The 22,308-nt window shown below is 39.8% G+C and overlaps 1 protein-coding gene and 1 long non-coding RNA gene across 9 annotated transcripts in view; one reads left to right on the top strand and one right to left on the bottom strand.

Annotated features, from left to right (window-relative positions):
- Positions 1 to 4,133: 4,133 nt before the first annotated feature.
- On the top strand, positions 4,134 to 6,881 carry LOC137868632 (uncharacterized). The gene is made up of 4 exons (XR_011102232.1): positions 4,134 to 4,193; positions 5,194 to 5,345; positions 5,704 to 5,792; positions 6,054 to 6,881. It is a non-coding gene; the product is annotated as an uncharacterized lncRNA (long non-coding RNA).
- A 4,864-nt stretch (positions 6,882 to 11,745) lies between these two features.
- tcf4 (transcription factor 4) overlaps positions 11,746 to 22,308 on the bottom strand; it is a 223,871-nt gene continuing 213,308 nt past the window's right edge. For 5 of the 8 annotated variants that reach the window (XM_068705996.1, XM_068705998.1, XM_068705997.1 and 2 more), the window contains 3 exons: positions 21,909 to 22,138; positions 21,063 to 21,201; positions 11,746 to 19,615 (listed from right to left, as the gene is read on the bottom strand). In XM_068705996.1, the coding sequence (XP_068562097.1) occupies positions 19,567 to 19,615; positions 21,063 to 21,201; positions 21,909 to 22,138 (418 nt within the window). In that variant the 3' untranslated portion in view covers positions 11,746 to 19,566. Of the gene's footprint in view, positions 19,616 to 21,028; positions 21,202 to 21,908; positions 22,139 to 22,308 lie in introns of all 8 variants that reach the window. The other 3 variants (XM_068705999.1, XM_068706000.1, XM_068706003.1) reach the window with 1 other exon arrangement.

Below are 22,308 nucleotides of genomic sequence, written 5' to 3'. Positions count from 1 at the left end.
GTACAAAGCAACGCACACGCCTGCTTGAGAGCTGGATTGCTGTGGATTGAGACAGAAGGAGTGAAACAAAATGTCAGTGTTCAAAAGGTTCTACGGACATTGTAATATACAGATATATTATAATATATATATTTTAAATCAAACTTCATCAATAGGGCTAAATCAATATACTGTAGCTGGTTGGCTTGATCTAAAATAAATCCTCATTTATGTGTTGATTATAGTTTGTATTAATTATCTGAGTTTAATGTAGCGGAGTAAAGAGTATTTCTCCCTCTCACGTAATAGTGGAGTAGAAGTAGGAAGTAGCAAAAAAAATTACCTCAAAGTTCATCTACACCACCATAAGGCAATAAAAATGTGATGCTGTATATTTTAACACGTCCTCGCCCAGGAATATGATGTCCTGCAGAATGTCCTGGAGCAAAACAGTTTGTGTGACAAAGTGGAGCAAAGCATTCCCTCTGCTACTGTCAGCATTCTCGGTCTATTCCTCACCACAGATGATTACGATACAAAGTTCATGAGGGAATTCTTTTTTTAAGCCATATTTTTCAGATTCGTGTTCATAATGCTCTCTATCTGTTCCGCATTACAAAATAAACTGTCGTTGGAATCACTGGGCCTTGTAGTCTGACCTGCCCACGTGTAGGTCACGTTTGAATCCACTGCACTGCATTTTAAATTGTAGATTGAGAATTGAGATTGAAACACGTCAGGCTGAATTTTGGTAATTGTCTTTAAAATGGCCATAAAAAAACAAACAAACATGAGAGTCAAACGGAGGTATAAATACTTCACTGTGTTGTCAAAAAGGGAAAACTGCATGTTGGAGAGTTCTTTTCATCCTCATGTGAAGGCGAGTCACCCGGCGGGGAGATGGACATGTGTTGTGTCACCCCGGTGGTTCAGGGTGTGACTGCAGCTCAAAGGGAACATGCTGCAGCATGGGAGCGTCCCGCCGACACAACCTTTACTCACACATTGATAACTCACGGTGCTGCAACAACTTACGCAACAAGACGTCTCCGGGGACGTTTCTACGTCAGCATTATTCTCACAAATATTTCTTGATTTCATAGATTTATTAGACTTGCTTTTGTACAATTTGTATTTTTCTCATTTAGTGAAGCTCAGTTTCTTTTCTCTGTGTAAAAACCTCTTGTTTGCATTTTCTCATGTCTGTGTTTTTGTTTACAAGTGATGATCAGTTTTGTAGAAGACAATTTTATATCTTTAAATTGTATTACTGTATAACTGTTATAGTTTATATTGTCTATGTATTCATGCCAACTATTTTACATTCAGTAACAAAGCTCTGTGAGTGAAACCTTTAGGTGTAGTGTGAAGAGAGCTCAGACCTGAGAAGCTTAGCCCAACCCACACCTTTTGTTTAACTGTCATTTCCTGTAACCCTGTATATAATCCTGACCAGAGAGAGTTCTACAGCTCTGTTGTGAACCCTTGTCTCCACTGCGCAGTGAATAAAACTCATCTGAACTAGCCACAGAAATGGACCTGACAGTGGGACTTTTCATCCAGGTATCTTTATTTTCTTCACATAGAAGATGGTGCCTGAAGATGTTGAGTTTCTGCAGAATGTACTGGATGCTAACAGGCACTGGTGGAGGAAGTATTCATTACCTTTAGTTAATAAGTAAAAGTACTAATACACAGTTTAAAAATACTTATTTTAAGTAAAAGCCCTTTATTTAAAATGTCACTTAACTAAAAATAGGAAAAAAAAGAAAATGTACTTATTAAATTATTATTATTATTATTATTATTATTAGTATAGGATTAAAAGTAAAAGTCCTCAAAGCTAGAGGAGGACACGAACAGGGTCACAGTCAACCAGGTAACATAACTGAGAACAAACCGCCTAAAAACTAAGGAACTGGGCTAGTATTTGTAAAAAACAATAGAGTAATGAGGGGAGTGAAAACAGGTGAGCAGGAGGTCAGGTGACTGCAGGGCTAACGAGGGACAGGTGAAGCTAATCAGGCAGACGATCAAAACTGGTGGGAAAAAGCATGGAATCAGAAAGTGAAGTGATCTGAAACGAGAGGAGAGGTGAGGTGAGTGATGAAGCCAAACAGGAAACAGGAATGACGGACAAAGACATGACCTAAAGGAGCAGGAGCAAAGGAAATGATTACAGTTATCAAAAGGAGACGCAGCAAATCTTCACATTTCTTCAAAGCTGAAACCGTGAAAGTTTTTAATTGGAGTGAAGTAAATACTACAATATCTTCTTCTAAAATGTAATGGAATAGAAGTAGAATGGGGCATGAAAAGACTCAAGTACAGTACTTCATCGCATCAACATGTGGCCGAACAAACCAAACCGAAAAACACGGCCTCTGTGGCGGAGGTAACTCTGAAGGCGTAAGCAAAGTACTTGTCATCATGTTCAATACATTATCCGATCACATCTGTGGTATGAAATCAATGGAAAAACTGTTTCTTGACTGAAATATGAAACGCATGTAATGTTGTTTTTAGTTGCGTGCGCTTCGAATGAAACATCGGACGGCTTTCGCTTTCGCAACTTGTTTTCTCTCTTTGAAAAACCTGAAATGGTTCATGACAGCAGAAGTGTAGGTTGCTTGACTGAAAATATTATGTGGGCAGAAGAACCTCGGAGTAAAAGAGTGAAATACTTTACAATTGTGGCGCCTCCTCTCTACTTATTTACATTCCACCCCTGCCAACAGGTGGGAAAACAAAACTGAAGCCCCATTCAGACTGGACTTACTTGTCCAGGGGGGAGGGGTGGTGGGGGTTTTGCATTACCTGCCCTGATCACTGATGATAACTACAGTGAACTGTTTTCTATTGAACTCGCTGGTCCTGCTGTGATTTAAATCCCATCCAGACTGACATCCTTGTATTCTAAAGTGGATCTCTGAGTTATTGTTCGAGCTCATTCATAAGATGTGACTGAGTTATGAGTCAGAGAAGAATTACAATTCTGACTAAATGTTCTCACACATTGCCACACCTTACACACTCAGACAATTTGGGTTTCCTCTTTTGACTGCGTCACACGGAATGCCCTTAAATCAAAGTGTTGGACAAAATTTAATTTTAACCAGATTATGGTGCTAGATGAAAAGTCAAGAGATTATTGCAATTCATCCCCCGGTGCTAATGAACATGCAGGCTGATCTCATCCAACATTCGAGCTATACCAACGAAAAATAATGCGCAGTAAATTCATAGATATCCCACAAAATTATTTTGTATATTCTCCACGTAATCATGATTCATCCTCAGTGGACCATGAATGCAATACAAAGTTAAATAGCGATCTATTAAATCAATTAAAATAAAGTTGTTGAGATATTTGGACTAAAGTGGAGGACACTGCCATCCTTTGAGTCATTCCAACTAAAACTGACCCCTCTGGGGTGGGAATTACTGCCTTCAGCCGTATTTAACCAGGTGGCTCGGATGAAAACACATTTTTCAGGAATGATGAAAGACAAAAAAAAAGCATAACCCTAAAACTAACTTAAAGAGCAAAATTGCAAAAACTACCCCACTCAGCAAAAAAAAAACCGCTATCATGAACAAATAAGAGTGCAGTGTGACTGACCCAGCAGGGCCAGCGAGATGATTTGTTCTGTTATTCTCATCTGCAGGTGAGTTGACTCTGTCTCACAGCACTTATGTTGTGCTTGTACAGGTCACAGAGATTCAGCAGATACAGTAGCTTTGTTACATTATTAGACAGAGGGGAACATTGTGTTCCAGTTTCTTTTACTGATATAACCAATGCTACTAATGCTTCTAGTGTACTGCTACAGGTACCAGTACTGCGACGGAATTCTTCCTCATTCTGCTCATGGCTCTACTGTACATTTGCTGTTATTGCACTGAAAAAAATTATTCGGCCCCCCTGTAAATGTTACAAGTCTTAATCTAGTTTATTTCATCGATTTTAATGTGTAATTGAATCCTACGTATCTTTTTTTAATTAATCTCAACATGTACTGCGCTCGTTTAAAATGAGTTAATTCCATTCAGTTAAAAGCAATGAGAAAAAAATATGTACGATTTAATTTCCACACGCATTCCTGTCTGCATGGGCAGACGTGCTAGAAATTAAATTCTGAAGGCGGGGATTTGTTTCACTCTAGGGGATTTCTGTTAGAAGCTCCTGCACTGTCCACAGGTCTACGTTTTCGGTAAGTAAGCAATTTATAACCATATGTGTGTTATATTTGTTCTAAAACAGAGTTTTATTTACACTTTAAAACAGTGTTTGATAGAAAAAAATCATTTAGCTAACACTATCAACTGTGTTTTGCTACGTTAGCTTAGTTACTACTTTAGCTAACGTTACAACAGCTAGCTTAGTTGTGTAGTAACATAATGTGAAGGTGATAAATATGTTAACATTACGCTAACATGATATTGCTCTCAAGTGGGATGCTAGGTGAGTTAAATTTTAGTAGCTTTTAGGCTGTTTTAGTAGCTTGTGGACTTCACTAACATGTAAATGTAATGGGTTGTAGACTGGCCATGCTGATTGCCAACTGTATATTCCTGACTGGTTGCAAGTATGTTTTCAAATCTTCTCAGTATGGCAGAATTAGACAAAGCTAAATGTGAAATCAAGTTGGTAAATGGTGTTGAAGATGCTCTCAGTCAGACAGCAAGGGGTTAATGTTATTGTCGCTCATAATGTAATCTGAATGGCAGCCCTGACACGGTAACGTTATATTGCAGCAGCAAGCTGTCATTCAGTCAACACAATGACCTGTTCAAATTGTGGGTGTCTATAGTTAAAGTTAAGGCTGAACCATTTACTATTTTTGTTAGTATCTTTTCAATTTATGGTAGCAGCTAATTAGTTACTCTGCTTAATATGAGATGCACTGCCCTACATTATAAGTTACATTAAAATAAACGATTTTGTTAGCTTTACTGTGGCTTTATGTAATCAGAGATCAGCATGTTCCTGAGGCCAAACGGTCACTAACCATGTTTAAATAACCACACAGCCTCCAGATCTAGTTCTGATTTTGCCCATTTATCTTAGATTAATAGGAATATGTTTGACTTGAACACACGGTACACCAATATCCCTGCTATCAAAGACTGTCTTTGTTAATCAGGAGGTCAATTTGTGAATGTATCTTTACTATGTGCTCTTTGTCTTCCGTTTTTTTTTGTGTAAAACAGATAAATGCTGAATTCCAGCACATCACAATCCTACTTGAAACCACCTTCATGGTGCAGTTGGGCAGCCATTTACCCCATCGGACATCCGTTTTCCAGAAGAAGGGGGTGTTTCTGTCCAGAAACTAGCCAAACATCTGGCAATCTTGCAAGAGGTAAATATGTGTACACAATGTTGTATACAAATATTCATATTCTCTGGAGCAACTTTATGAAATGTACATAGTAGAATAGAGTCTCAGTTTGAAGACCTCAAGAACAGCCTGGACTATTTAGATTTAGAGAAGAATTTAAAATAGTGCTATCTCTCTACACATTCAGACCTCTGACATTTCATGAAAATAGTCACACATTTAGTAACATTCTTTAGTTAAAGAGAGCAGTCCATTAAGTGAATGTATAATGAAGTCAGTGTATTTTTTAAGGTCCGATATATATTCTAGACATTTTTTGTTTTTATTGATGTTTTGAGGGATATTTCAACAACTGTAATTTTTTTTTTTTTTTATACAGGTGACAAGTGCTTTCAACCCTTAAAGGGCTGCCATCCTCTAGGCATCCCACTTGAGGAAGATGATGGGCATTTCATTTGGAAGTATATGGTAAGTCAATGTAACTGCATATGCCAGCCACATGTACTGTTTTGTATTACAGAAAATGTTTTAAGATCCTAATATCACTAATAGTTACAAGTCATTGCGACAGCACAAAGAACGCAGTTCACATCTGTTGAATAGGTATAGAAAATGTCTGATTTTGAGTAACGAAAACAATGCTGATTTGACCTCATACTCCGCTGTGTCTGTATGTAATTAAATATATAACATAAACACATTTTTCTTTTTTCTCATATTTTCTTTCAGTGTACAGGACATCAAGGAAATGACATCCTGAGAGACCTGAAGATATCCACCATGTGCATACATGTCATCAACAACGAGGGTGGAGAAGCTGGACGTTATGACATTGACATTAATGCTGGAGGAGTAATCATTCTGGACAACATTGGATCTGTAGCCCGAGCTCCTTACAATGAGGCCAGGAGCCACCTACACACTGAACACATGAAGTCATTCAGAAAGTGCTCTTGCTTTCCCTCAAAGTACTTTGACCAAAGACCAAAATCAGTGCTGGACTGGTGGATTTCTTCAGCCATTCATGTGAACCCTGTTTGCATTATTTCTGGTTTGGAGGTGAAGGAGAACATTTTCTATAATGTGATATGCAGCTTAAGAAGATGTTGCAAGCTGAAAAACGTGTGTTGGACTGTTTTTATTAACACTAGTGTGAACCCTGGACATAGGGGCTTGTTTTTGTGAGACATTGGGTATGATATTCACTCAATGCATCCTTTTGATGTATGTGTTTGCTGTCTTGCAGCTATGGTACTGGTGCATTGTTTTATTTTGTTAGCAATGGCACTGATAAGTAAATGTCCTGCATTCAAAGTCTTACTTACTGTAAGTAAAAATGTTGTCAGCAAGTATTCTCATCAAAATTTACTTTTACATTTACTGCACAATCAAAAGTATTGTGCAGTAAATGCACAATAGAGCTTTAGTTTCTTTTCATCTGAAAAGAAACTAAAGCTTTCAGACAAAAATACAATATTTACCTCTGAGATGGGGGAGGAGAAGTGGAAAGTAGCAAAACATAGAAATACTCATGCAAAGTTCAAGTACCTTGTATTTTTACACAAGTACAATACTTGAGTAAATGTACTGATTTACATTGCTGGTAATGAAGATAACGTTGTAAAAAGTGAGTATTTTGTTTGCTTCGTTTGTGTAAACATGGCATTTATTGAAAGTTAAGATACTAGTAATAGCTAAAAATGTTTAATTAGATCAAACTTAATTTTAGTTTGTAGAAATTAAACCATTAAATTGATCTGAATCTACAAAATAGGTAAATAGTAATTGAGGTTACATAATACATTTTAGTATACTAAACATGAACATAGAGAGTAAACTTTACTCAAAATAGTTGAGGTAAAATTATGAACAGAAATTAAGTAAAGTCAACTTAAAATATATATCTGGATTTAGATACATTTATTTCGTGCAACCACTTGCCTAAAAAAAATTAAGTGAATCCAACACATTTTTTTTTCAGTGTGCTTACGTTATGTAGAGTAAAAACAGTGTTCAAATGGCTTAAAACAGCCTCATCAGTATCAAAGCAGGAAGTCACATGAGCATGCTTCTATCCACTTGTTTTTCTGCACGTTAACAATTTGCCCACAAAAAAGTGGAAGTGCCGAAAGTTTGGAAGTAAGTTGAAATATTGTTGGTTGGGATTTGGAGAAAATTAGCTGTATCAATACACATTGCCACTGAACATAGTTTGGGATATTTCTGAATTGCCCAATATGAACATTTTGTTCCACAATATGGGAAATATTGTGGAAAAAAATTCTTAAAAAAAGAAATGATGAATTATCCAAAAGAGCACACTTGTGTTATTGTCCAAACTGTAATTCCTGAGAGTTGATATTTTAGATGGTTGATAACATCCGTTGCGCCCAAACAATATCAAGTCACCAGAGAGACCTGCTCAAAGATGATCTCACCACAGCTGGACAACAACCACCTGATGATTTGTGGTGGAAAACCATGTGGACGAACAGAGTGGAAAAAAAGATCTAATATTACCGAACGGATTTGAAAAATGTTCCAACAGCGCTGGAAAAAAACAACCGGTCAGATGAAAAGCAGTAGAGCGCTGATCTGCGTTTACGAGGGAGGTCGAGGTCAGGCCTTCACTGATTTATTGGGATCTTTTTTCCTCTTTAAAAACAGAAGAAGTGTGTCATGCCTTAGTAAAAAATATACACGTGTATCTCTGAACTAATACTTGACTTGAAATCTCTAAAAACCAAGTGGAAGTATAGCAAGTGTTTAATTATAGGTAGATTTGTCCTTCTCAGATTAAGAAAGCAGTTTTGAATATCTTAAATCTGTACAGTGATACATTCTAGCATTGCGTTAGGCAGTTCAAGTTAAATAGGCCACAGCCACACCAATGTGTTAGGAAATGCAATCTTGGAACCCATGAACTATCCGTGTGATGACCATTTAGCCTCTGAGGGTAACGGACAATGTTTGTGGGGTTCCTGTGTAGCGAGATACATTCGGATAACGAATATCCAGGACAAGACTTCCTCTTCAGTCGGCCGTCTACAGTCGATTGAGCAACTTGAGACGTGAGAACGTAGTCGCATGTTGAGACAACTTGCACAGCAGGATCGTATATCTGCATTCATATTGAGATTTGCTCTTTTCTTTGCACAGAAAAGGGCAAGGCCTTAATGCAAGCCCAAAAATAACTTGAAATGTGAAAGTGAAAAGTGCTTTATGAAAGACCACGATGGGGCACTATCTGCACTAAAACCAAATCACTCAGTTTTTGGTTCTTAGACGAACTTAGTTGCGAAGTGGAACTCTTTATTTCAGGCGTCCCTGGTTCTGAAACTAAAAGTCTTGGATGTAGATAATAACAATATTGTTTTTTTAGTTTTTTTAACTGTTGCAAAGGTGCAGGAGAAAAACTATTTTTGTCCACCACTGAACATAACCTTAAACCTGTTTGGTTGCATTCAGGTAAACAGACTTCACATGATGGTCAAATTAAGCTTGTGGTCAAAGATGACATCTAGATTTCTACAATGGGATATGAAGCTGGAGCTTGCAGTTTAGTTCTGTTGTCATTGGGCAAAGATTCCATAAATTTCATAATTCCATAATGGACTGGTCTGAGGGAAAACTAGACTTCTGCACCTCCTCTGGGCTCTGTTTTCAGGCTTTAGAGAATTTAGCCCAAACAGGCGATGTTGATGAAATGTGATCAATCTGAACCTATGACACTATCTTCAGATTAACTGAAGAAAGAAAAACTACTTTTTAATATATGTAAGGCAAGAGTGCAGTTTGCTCAGTTGCATTGTTGTTGGAATGAAATAAGAAATACATCTGGGAGTCGAAATACATCAAAAGACGCATTAAGGTCTTAAAGCAGTAAAAAAAAAAAAAGCTTTAGAAGTTTTAAATCTTCATTGGATCGTCAGCGGATTAAGCTGGAGGAGCAGACGACTTCAAGATGAACATGTGGTTTGTGGTAGTGACACAATCAGCTAAAAAAAACCTATCATAGAAATATTGGTAAAGTGACGTCACTCACTGCAGCCTCCAGGCAGAGACCGATGAAACCACCTCGATGAGTCAAAGTGACGAGTCAGCCTGACTTCACCTGAAGAACCCGTCGCTTTCATCATGACGCGACGTGTAACCTGTCCCTGCTTGTGCCAGCAAAAGGCCTATAAACACATATCATTATTTATATTAGGGTCAAGTGTCATCACAAGGCTGACACATTCACTTCAACGGGACACTTTGATTCACCGTCGGGTCTTTGGACTGTGGGAGGAAACTGAGCAGCCAAAGCAAACACAGACACGGGAACGTACATCACGTAGTCCAGAAGTTATTTTTTCACAAATTATGTTCAATGCACACAATATAGGGATTAAGGATTCAAGGATCATTTATTCTCATTATGCAACACAGGGATGCACAATGGAATTCAATTGTAGCTCATTAACACCAAAAACACATGACAACCAAAACCAAACACAAACAGGGGAGACTCTGGGCAGATAATGTGACATGTTAACATGAAAACTTCAACATCAGGAAACCAGTGAGTCAACTCTGACTGCGTTTGAGCACCAAGCATCATGATGTAAACACAGAGTCCTCCTCCTCTGGTCCCACCAGAGTCCTGCGTTTTGGCCTGCTGCCCGCCAGTCAACTGCAGCTTGATCCTGGACCACGATGGATCCAGGTCTCTGTGAAGATATGGGCTCAACAGTCTCCGAGCTCCCGCTGTTTTCATCCATCTTATTTTTCAGCTAGCGGGCTTCAGACAGCCAGCAGCATGCTGGGTAGTGGAGTAGCCTCAGCTCCTATAAGCTGGGTTAGCTTAGCCTCCATCTCGGCTCTCCTCCCCGGGGCAGTTTGGAGGCGTTTGGTCCGGCAGGTCAGGCTGGTTTTGTCGACCGTGGGTGGTGATCGACTCAAAGTCCGCTGCACTTAATCCCCACGCTTCCTTTTCAGATGTTGATGAACGTATTCTGTCATTTTAGTGATAAACATGAAAAAATGGATCTTCATGGGAGTTTCCGGCTGCAGCATGAACATGCTGCAGCCATTGCAAAAGTCACATAGCATATAGCATAGCTTAGCATTAAGACATAAGAAATGACCTCCCAGCACCTCTAAAGCTCACTAATTATACACTTAGTTGTTTTAGGGAAGGTGCATGACATATACCCACAGCTGGGCAAAGGAAGACACTGTATAACCAGCTAAAAACAGCCCAGAAACGTATTCCTGCAGCAAATCATGTAACAATCCAGGTGAAAACCTCGGTGAAGGGTCGTGCCTGAGGTGTGACGTCACTTTGGCTGCGTGGAAATTCTCACGACCCTCGCAGACGAGTCACGCATAAATCAGGCTGTCGCTCCCTGTGTGCTTTATGAAGGGTGAACGCACCAAACCAAATAAAGAATGTCATCAGTTTAAAATGTATCAAGAGACTTTCCAGCTTTCAACATAGTTCTCCTTTAACAACCAAAAGGGTCTCTGTGTTTGTGTCTGTGAAAACGCCAGTCATGGAAAAGTACTAAGAATATTCACCCAGCTGCTGTACTTCAGTACTATTTTGAGGTACTTTTGCGGAAAGGTTAGGAGAGTACTACAGCATTATGTGAAAAAAAAGATGTATGAATACCTTTGTGGCTCCAGAGGGAGCTGTGTGGAGTCTGATACATTTCTTCAAGTGATATCACTCGATTTTGATATTTGTCCATTGTGGGTCGAACGATGTCACAGGAGGACAATGCTACATCAACTGAGGACTCTTAACTTGACTGTGTCCATTTTCTGCCCTTTTATCCTTTTTCTGCAGTACAATTGAGAGGAACTTGTTGTACTTTTTACATTTATTTGACCAGCTTTAGTTATAGTCTTACTTACTTTGACAATAGATGTGTTACTGTATATTCAAAACATATGGTCATGTTTTAGAGTTGGTTTAATAAGAGCTGGGGCTAGAAAAATAATCACAGTTCTATTCTGTCACTTTAAAAATTTTACAGTTTTGGCCCACAACGAAGTACAAAGCATCAATTTTTAACGTAATATCTCAAGACAACGCCTGGAGGGACTTTCTTCAAATTTGGCACAAACGTCCACTTGGACTCAAGTGTGATCAGATTTTAGTGGTCAGAGGTGACGCAAGCTTTTACAGCTGCAGTAAAGGAGGCTAATCTTAATTGCCCAACAAAGGCAAGGAAGTCCACAGTTGCAGCCGAACAGGGATCAGCACACATCCAGCAGTGCCTCGTTGTCCAATCTCTTGCTGCTCGGTATATTTTTATATGTATGTTATTGTTTTGTCCACAAAATTAATTAAACTTCTAATGATATCTTCCTACTCTATACCTTCCTTTTCCCCACGCTGTACGGAATGAACAGAAAGAGGCGCTCAAAGCGCTGCATTATAAAAATGGCACATTTATTGCTACAGAACGGTCATGAACATGAACCTCATTGAATCACGACAAGATGAGAACCAACAGGCAACAAACAGCCGACTGTTGGGCTGGTACGAGAAAGAATGAAACCCTCAGCACAGAAACCAGAGAACCTGTTCCCCCAACACCTCCACTGATCTGCAATAATAATAATAACAACAACAACAACAATAACAGCAACCATAAGGACAATCATAATTAAAAGTAAAAAGTAAAAGAATACAACAGTAACCAGAAATAATTAAGAGAATGGAAGTGTAGAAAAACAATAGAATACAGATTTGATGCACTCAGCCAAACACTGGGGGAAAAAATGACTTTTTTGGATTTATTTCTATTTTTTCTGATATTTTGTATTGTCATCGGGATGGGACGTCCCCGATTGTGGCCTCTTATCGTGACCCGTCACACACGAAACCTCACAGGTGTTTTATTTGAACACATGGTTAAAATAAAACACCTTTAAATATAATACAATAAAGTAACAAATTCATCATTCATTTTTACAACATTTCCCCCAAAAAGTGGAATATTTTATTGTAGTTATTCTGTTCTCATTCAGTAATCTGACATTTTTGTTTTTTTTCTTTACTTATTCTTTTCAGTATTCACGGTATAAAAGGATTGCCCCTGCAAAAAAATAAGCCAAATATATTTTAATTTAAGACTGATTAACTTTAAATTTGCTCATATAATAGGGTGCACTAAATCTAATCCAGAGCAAAAGAGCACAAGCAAAGGAAGCTTTAACAAAAAGCCCAGGCACTGGTTACAGGGTGATTCTGTGTAGTTGTGTCTTTTCCATCTCTTCACTGAATTGCATCGCAAGGAACAAGAAGAAAGAAAACAGGCCACAGTTCATATATTTTCACCTTCACCGAATGATGTTAATACTGAAAATGAAGCATGTCTTTGAAAATGACAAAGAGAGAACATGATGATCTGAGTAAGAGGATGGGTCCACATCATCATGTCCATTTGTGTATCTGTGCTTGTTGTTCATTGGGTTGTTGGAAAGTCCAGTGTCCTGTATTCCATGCGGATATTTTAAATTATATTTTTTTAATGTCTCAATAAATTGTTCCCTGGCATTGCTAAATTGTATTTAAATTGTACCAAGCTTGGATAAGATACATACAGCTGAACTTGTTCACCAGATTTGCTGCGATACAATTCTGAACTTTTCCAAGAAACAGTACGTTAGCCACCCATCATCTCAAATACATTCACAACAATCCTACACATTTCTGAGTTGTGTTCCGGAAAATCTGCGCGTCTGTCTTCTTCACGTGTTTATTGGATAGCTGTAGAAATAAAAATGTTCAAATGAGACACTGTGGTTTTAGCAGCGGTTAGCATTGAAGCTCTTTGTTGAGTTGCCAGGTTTAAGCTCTACCGGCACTCTACTGACCACAAAACCCAGTGTACTCTCGGATGGACTGTTGACTAGCTTGTCAGCTAAAATATACAAACAGAGGGCATGGAATTTATATATTTTTATCTCTGAGTTAGGCAAACAGTTTTCCCTCCTTGCAGTCTTTGTGCTAAGCTTAGCTAGCACATCCTGAACCTACCTCTATAACGGACGCACAGAAATGAAACTGATCCGATGAGAGAGAATGTACGCTAGGGAAAAACTACTGAAAGAAAAACATGCCGCTCACCGTCAAAAACCGTCAACGATAAGCAAAATCCAGAATTTACTGAAACGTTAAATGTCAAAAATGTATTGATTTGAAACTGCTAGCATTGGCTGTGGCTCACTGAGCACTAATAGCATATGATTTAATACATTTGAAATATAACTTCATAAAACAGAGCTCGTTAGGACCCTAAAAGAAATATAATCTCAAAATGTATCAACTAGTTTGGTGGTAGGAATTATTTCCTCTGTAAGGTTATGTTTTCAGTTTGTTTGTCATGAGGATTCTGGGAAACCTTGTGGCTGGATTTTCACACTTGGTGGAAGGGTGCAGCATGGGACAAGAAAGAACATAATCAATTTTGGAGCGGATCAGAATCATGGGGCGGAGACTTATTATTTTTTAATTTTCATTAACATTGCAAGATAGAGCATTTGGTCTTGAAGGGGGTTCTGAGTGCCCTTCTAGTTTGATTTATTTTCATGGTCATCCATTAAGAGGCTCCTGTGGACTTCAGTTCCTTCAACCAACTTATTTAATGAAAGTAAAATACTGGTGAGGTTTAACAAGCTTAGGTCCTAAGAATAAATGAATTCAATCTGAGTTTAAGATGGTTCAGATTTTTTTTTTTTACTTATTCATGCATATGAAACTGGAGTTTTAAATATTGTTTTTCTTTTGGCAGTGGACAACTGTCCGTTATGTAGAGGTTCAACACCTTCCTTGATTGTTCATTTTATCATTTTCTTTCTTTCAAAGGAATGATAATACTTTTCTGCAAAAGAAATGCCACGTTAACCATCCAGACTGCTCATTTGTATAACATGTTTAAAGTGATTATTTTCTGTCTAAAACTACAAGTCGAATATGGAATCATACAAATGTACCAGATTTGTTGTGCTGCTGATGTCGATTGGTGTTCGTGCCTGAATTATACCCGAGTGTATTTCTTCATTTAACTGGGTGAGCTATGATGAGAAAAGAGAGAAATGCTTCCTGCTTCTGACATTGCAGCGAAAAACAAAGGACAGGAGCGGCCATTTTGAATTCAACTCATTATTGTAGTAAAACTGGTACAGAGTAACAGCTTACAAAGCTCATGGCACAGTCACTGAAAAAGAGAAATGAGGTGTGTATGTACAACAAGGAGGAAAAATAAAAATAAATGTTTTGGCTAATAGAAACATCAGGGGTAACATAAAAATGAAGATACTGTAATTCAGGAGATGACTTGATTATATAACAAAGAGAAAATACAAAATGAAGCATCGCAAAAATAACGTCACGCAAAGAATACATTTAGCACTTACACTGACAGATTCAATCCTAGAGTTTAACTTATAGGTCCAATTCAAAGCAGCTCTTCTTTTTGACAAAAAGCTCAATTTTAATGGCAAACACTACAAACAAATGACTGAACCTGCCCTGCACATGATCTGATCTCTTTTTGGGAAAATAGCTGATAAGATTGTTTGCTGACGACCTGCTTCTTTATATTAGAGACATTCCAATCTTTTACAAAATGTTCATATATTAATCTTGAATTGAGGGCGTTTTAATCAACATTTACAACCCGTCCTGAAGAGAACAAAGAGTCCGCTCAAAGCCACCAGGTGAGTGGGCTTGTTAACTCTTTGGGTTCCTCAGTTACGTTTCTGTCATAATTTATGTAACTAAACATAAAATCATAGATTTTGTTAAGATTACACTAAAACAGTTTCCGACAAAAAAATTGTATTATTCTATAATCAATTTTTATTTGTTCAAAATTTTTGATAATCAAAATAAATGTAGCAAAACAAAGTAGTATACCTTTGAGTTTTTATGAATCAGCATGGAACAGGTTTTTGTTTTGGCTCTTTTGTTCCTCGCTGCTCTCCGGCTCTGACGCTCAGAGGTTCATTAGACTTCAGATGGTCGACCACAAACAGGACTGAAACTAAGAGTTGGCACCTGGCTACTGTAACCGGACGAATACAACTTCACTACAAACCAAAACAAGTTCATCATCACCATCGCCCATCTCACCCCACAGAAAATGTTTTATGACTATTTACACTTTTCTCTGCAAAAAATACATTTAAAAATGGTAATGTCATGAGGCGTGGAGAATTAAACCAATATCATATATCTTTTATGATTTCTGATTCCTCGAACCCTCAAAATGTTCCCCACAGATATAAACATAATGTTGAAAAATTAAAAACAAATTCTGAACCTTTGACCTCACTACATTTGCAATGTGACACATTTTTTCAACACACACTGAATTTTTACGTTTTCATATTTTAACAAAAAAACCGATACAACATATTTCTAAAACACAAAGTAACAACAGTCTACATGTAAAAATATAACTTTTACATACACAATTTCAAAATAATGGTAAAGTTTGCCATTTTGTTGCATACAATTTACAAATGTCTGTGTGTTGTTGCCTTGGATAGATAGCAGTGAGTGGAGCTGATGGAACTCCGGTCCCGTTTTTTGTCCTGCGCAGGGTGCCGTACTAGTCAGAGTGTGTTGTCAGAGAACACAACAGAGTCAGTTGATGACACTGAGGGGCCACTGAGGGGCCTCGCCAACTTCTGCCTGTTCAGTCTTTGAGAAAATAATATTCCTCCCCGAGCAAACACTCCCCTTGCAAACAGAAAATAAAAAAATAACAGAAAAGGGCACCCTCCTTATATATGTATATACTTTTTTGTACATTTATATATAGATTGATTTACTCAAATAGATTCTTTTCCAGTTTCCGTGCCTTCCTGTTGATTGGGTAGGATTGTAACCGTGTCAAAATGACCGTCGACAGAGAACAATGCTGTCAGACATGTGTTTTTTTTTGTTTTTGTTTTCTTTTTTTACATTTTCTATAATATACATGTAAACCAGAACAGACAAAGAAAAAGTAATAAGAGAAAAGAGTCTTCTTAAAAAAGCGAGAGAGAGAGAGAGAGAGAGCGAGAGAGAGAGAGAGAGAGAGAGAAAAGAAAATCTGTTTTACAACATACGACCACACACTTTGTACTGAAGACTACATTGGCTTACGGACAAGCCGATCAAATATTGATAAAAAGCTGATAAGCTATAATACAAGAAGAGACGCGTTGTTCACCATGGAAACAGGGCTGGGGCTTGGACCAGGAAGGGTTTTGGGGTTCTGGAGAACTTGAGGGTTAGGAGGGGGCGGGGGCTCATCTTGCTAAATTGAGCATCTGTCTCATCGGCTCGAAGCCAGAGCACGCTGTCTACTTACATATAAGCGTACAGTACATTACATACAGTTTAGTTTGTTTTTTTTATCCAAAAAATACTTTTTTTTCCTTTTTAGCTTTTTTTAAATTCCCAGGTCTGGTAAAAAACCTGACTGCATAGAACCTAACGACTAAGAACAGGTTTCCCTAAGCTTGCATCCTATTAAAAGACCAGGTACATGTCCTCCTCTGGCAACGCGAATGATATGAACTCTAAAAAGGCACATTGGTAGAAATGTGAATTTTCAAATTGCATCTGTGGGACCACTTAGGTGGGGCTCTGGTTTAGGGCTCATAAGGCTAGGGTCAGCAGAGAAGACAGAACTGGGACCGGGTACTAAACAAAGGCCTGGACTGAGGAAGGTTCAAACTGGGGCGATGGTGGAAGGGGACTTTCAGATTGACACCAGATATTCCAATTACCTCCCCCTGTTGTTGAAGAGTAGACCTTGATGCATAGCAACGCAATAAACACTACAGTTTCCTTCCTGATCAATCTGGTCTGGATGTATTTATTCCAGATCTCAAAGGTCCCTGTCATGACTTTTGTCACTGCCACATCCCGTTTTGTCCTGATCCGATTTCTTTCCCTACCCCAATCACTCCCAAGTTCTTCCAAACTTCTACACAAGAAACCTGGGTAAGTACTGATCTGGTCTCATTTGATCCAAATATGTTTTTAATTGCCATGTATACTGAGCATACCAAGGTAATCAGAATGTCTGAACCCCAGGTTCATGACTAGATGTGAGGCTTTAGTCTCTACAATGCAATGCAGAAGAGAGACATCAACATCCCTACAGGAAGCGCAAGGCCAATGAAATGTGCAGTGGCTAATGGTCCCAGCGACAGACCCCTCAGCTAGCATCAAGTCGTCAATCAGAAAGTCCCCCAAGGTAGTTACTCAGGGCAGGGTAGTCCGGAGTTGAGGTTAGGGATTCAGATACTAAACCAGGAAATGAATCCAACACACGAATGCTTTGACTACTGCTGCTTGGCCCCCAGAAGAAAAGCACACACCCCTCACTGTGATGATTGCTCCCTTGCTTCCCCTGCAGCGGTGCCATCACGCAGGCCCTTCCTCTATCTCTAGCTCCTAAGGATGTTGGCCCACTTGAATCCTTTCCCCTTACCCTTCAATGACTCCCAAAACTCTCATAGCTCAGGCCTTCGGGGGACATCCGGTCCACTCGATTCAAGTGGTCGTAATTTGGGGGAATGTGCTGAAACTTGGAATAGAATTCACTTCAGTGCGGCCCTCTTCCCTCTCATGTGTGTGTGTCATCTGTCCGTCCTCCCGACCATCTGTCCAGCAATTCTCAGATTTCAGCCAAGGCCTGGACGCCGACTAGAACTCCTGCGTGCTCTGACCTGTGGGCACGCTGATGAATATCTGACAAAGGACTCCGGTTCGGGATCTTTCTGTCGTCATTTTTGCATTCGCACTACAAACCCGCAGTAACAATCTCAAATGAAGGTGTCGAGAAAAATCTGTCCTTCCTGCCGCATTTAGAAGTACACTTTTTCATTACTGCATGATTCTTCCTTCATGTTTTTCTTCTGTATTTCTAGCTTCAATAATTTAAACAGCTCAGTCCCTCACTGATTGATTGATTAACTGATTCATTGATTGATTCTTTAAGTGTTCTCTTCCTCCCAGTAGATACACACGGGCCATTTAAGTACAACTGTCCAGGCTTCTGTATGTGATCACACTAAAAAGTTAGCAGTTCGTACAATTTGGCCACTTGCTAACAAAGTCAAGCCATTAGCATAAAACACTAATAAAAGTACACAAAGAGGTTGAGATTTTTTTCACACTGACTATCTACTGTAAATGTTTGCAGGTTGAGAGGGAATGCATTAGAAGGGGAAGAACGAGTTGCCCCCGTTTTTCCTGTTTAGCCCCGTTTTTTCTCTAGGCATCTATGATAGTCAAAAAGCGCTTGCAAACTTAATTGGTTTGTTCGAATGACTCGGCACCTAATACCTTCTTTCTTTTAAATTTATCCTTTGATCTGTGGAAAGGTGTGGCTCATAAGGGGACGTGTGAGCGGGCAGCTTGCTTCTGTGATACTTCTTGGAATTTTCCCGTACCATTTTTTTTTTTGTTTGTTTGTTTGTTTCGTTCGCTTCGCTTCTCCGTGTGTATCTGTCTGACTGGTTTGCATCCACGAGGAGATCAGGCACAGCTTCATCCACAGTGTGGCGTTATAGATTGCCATTCAGTCAGAGACGCGCCAGAGCTGCATTCAACGACAGCTGCGCAGTGTTGCTTTAAAAAAAGAAAAGAAAACTCTTTAAAACACTTTGTGATATGTTTCGCTCCGTTCTGAACAACCCTCCACAACCCGTACCCTCCTCACCGCCCGCGTCCTGTTGCACTTTTTTAACAAGTTTTCTGTCATGTTTTCCTTTTCTCATATATACTATATATAGAACCATTGTGTTCTTTAAAACTGGGAATGCTGATAAAACAAGTAGAACAAGAAGAAGAATTTCTTGGATGATGTGATCGCAAAGACTTGTCCGTTGCTGTCACTTTGTGTCAAAAGCTCCCACAAACCACCACTTCGTAGCAGCCGGGTGTTACGGCTCAACGTCTCCACAAAGCAGCATCCAGTTCACTTCGGCCGGAGAGATGCGAGATGACCAAAGCATCGACTGTGACTCTGCAGTTCGTGTTCTCGACAGAAGAAGGAGACGAAGGTGAGGAGGAGGATAAGAGACAGAAGAGAGGAGAGAGAGAGAGAGAGAGAGAGAGAGAGAGAGAGAGAGAGAGAGAGAGAGAGAGAGAGGCTGATCTGAGTGGTCAGGCCGGAGATCCAGAGATCGGGGGGAGGGGGGGGGTTCGATCGATTGCCGGGTTGTTATGGAAACGCTGTCAGAGGAAGTGGTCACTCATCATCTTGATGAACTCTGGCACCTTGGACCTGGAGACAAAGAGGAAATAAAAGAAGAGGGGTGGGTGGGTTAGGGGGCACAATTACTCGCACAAAAACACAAACGATTCACTGTTACTGTAACGCTGGGTTCACTCTGGACACTATGCCAGTTATCACATGAGCAGTAGCCTGGCTGCTCACACTGTGGACGTATAAAGAGAACTGGATACAGCTCTCGGTGCCCCGTTCATTCCTATAAAAGTTGCTCAGTGGAGCATGAAGAAAACAAAGTTTGACTTCTGAGTATAAAATAACCCGGATCTTCCTCCTCCGTGGGCCCATAGAACACACGCACTAACCAGGCAGCATCCTCCGGGTCTGACGAGTTTGGAAATTCGGTTTATGTGGGCGCCTGAAAGGACACAGGGAAGCGCTTCCACAAAAAATTGTGGTGCTTCTCGGCACTTGCGCGTTCACTGTGAATCCAGCGTAAAGCCCTAATAGTGGTAGCAGTTTCTTTTTCACCACATGGTAGGGCTAAAATTCCACACTGACTAAATCATTAGCATTCATCCTCTGGCGACCATGAATATTCATAGAAAATCTCATTACATTCTGGTTGGTAATACTTAAATTGACAATGTGTAGGATTGGGCGGCGTCTAGCGGTGTGGTTGCAGATTGCAAAACCGTGGTTTTCAGAGGCCATCCGTACGATAACAACACTACTTTAGGAGAGGTGGTCTGTTTTACTTGTGACCCAGCTGTGAGGGGCTTGGTCTTAACTCTTAATAAGAATGTACATTTTTAGGATACCTCAAGACTACAGAACATCGGGAAACCAGCTCCACGACTCAACATGCAAACACAAGTAGTTAGAATGTTTCTAAAGTAGCAGAACAAAGAACAGCGACAGACACACACAGTCACACATAAAAATCACACTTACTGCCAATCTGTTGTTAAAATGTACCCAGACCAGACAGAAACTCAAGTTGTGGCCTCTGATTTTAGACAGCAGAAAGATCGTCAGCTCTATCAGATATTAACCATCAGCAGCTGAACGACGTACTTCTCCAAATTTGTTCAAGACATGGAAGTATTTGACCTAAATAGCATTTGGTCTACATGTTGTCTGTGTCAATTTGAACCTTCTGTTCAGCAGGAAACTAATGGTTAAAAAGTACACAGACATCAAATTAATTAGTATCAGACAAATGATTCCTGAAAGCAGGAACGTCCTTTCCTAATTCAGTGATTGGGAGCCCAAATTTGATAGTGAAGTATATATTCTATTAACCTCAACGTATTGTCATTGAAGGCATGTTTACTTTGCCATAGTTTAGCTTACATTTTATGGCAAGTGATTTACAAACTGATTGCTTGAAGTTTCTGGACTGGTTTCTGAATTCTTAAACTAAAGGTACAACAGCAGATTAGTGTCTAAGTGAAACCTTCTGACCATTCGGGGGGGAGGAGATGTTGCTGCGTTTTACATTTGTCCCAGGGGGTTCGACGCGTCGCCCATGGCGTGGTGCGCGGCGGCCAGTGAGAGGGAAGCCCCGTCCGATGACACGGTGCCCTTCTCCTCCTCGCGGCGCTTCAGACAGGCCGCCTTGGGGTTCAGGTTCCGCTCTGGACCGAGTGAGAGAGGGAGAGAGAAAGAGAGGGTGAGAGGGGGAAAGGGGGAGGAAAGATATAATTTCTGGTGTTTTCTGCCCTGACTGCGTTTTCACTGACGTATTTCTTCTTGCCAGGTCACTGCCCAAGTAGTGAGACTAAAGCCAAAAAAGCCAAAAACTTCAGCCAGGTTGAACACAGTCAACAGGTGTCACTGCTGCCCTCTCCTGGAGCTCTTGTAGCACTACATATGCTGGAAATCTATACTTAACCTCATGAACCTTGATTCCCATCTGAAATTCTCCTCAAAGTAACTTAAGATTTAAAATAGAGGAAACATTTCAAAGAGTTTTCCTTCACAACCGACTAGACAAACTACTGCAGTCAAAAAGGTTCAAGATCAGTGACCGTTTTCACTTTTCCATCATTTTACTGGATTGCTCTTAAACTAGATCTCGATCACTAGCATGGCGAACTGTCCAAGTTCTTCATTTTATATAACGTGTGTATATTAAATGGACGTATTATTCATTCATTACTTTCACAACCATGTCAGTTTAACAACAACCTGCAGTATATTAGTGTGTTTGTGTTTTTTCTATAACTATGATCATAATGAACATTAAACTGTTGCAATAAATGCATACATAAATAAACAAAGTAAAGCCATTTGGCGCCGTTAGTGAGGTCAACGTTTGCGTGCCCGTCTACAATGAACCGACCTCGGACTTGCTGCTCCAGGCTGAGGATGACGGCCACGGCCTGGTGCAGGATCAGTAACTTGGTCTGAGGCTTGTCGCTCTTCAGGTGCAGCTGCACCATCTTGCCCAGCTCCTTGAACGCCTCGTTGATGTCGCGGACCCGCAGACGCTCCCGCGCGTTGTTCGCCATCCTCCGTTCCCTCTCCCTCTCCATCTTTTGCTCCGGTGACAGGTCCTCGTCGTCGTTGTTGCTACGGTGACCAACGGTGGGCACGAGCGTGGGGAGAGCAAGGGAGGAGGAAGCAAGGGGATGAGGGTAGGAGAGGAAGGAGGAAGAGGAGGATTTGAGGATGAGAGCTCGTTTTTTTTTTTTTTTGCTTGCTTCACAAGATGATTCATTAAGTGATAAAATAACAGGGAG

The sequence above is a fragment of the Cebidichthys violaceus genome, unplaced genomic scaffold, assembly GCF_023349555.1.
Source record: "Cebidichthys violaceus isolate CVI_PGR_0920_01 unplaced genomic scaffold, fCebVio1.0.p SCAF_12, whole genome shotgun sequence".
NCBI lineage: Eukaryota > Metazoa > Chordata > Actinopteri > Perciformes > Stichaeidae > Cebidichthys > Cebidichthys violaceus.
This window is presented reverse-complemented; position numbering and strand designations above follow the sequence as displayed.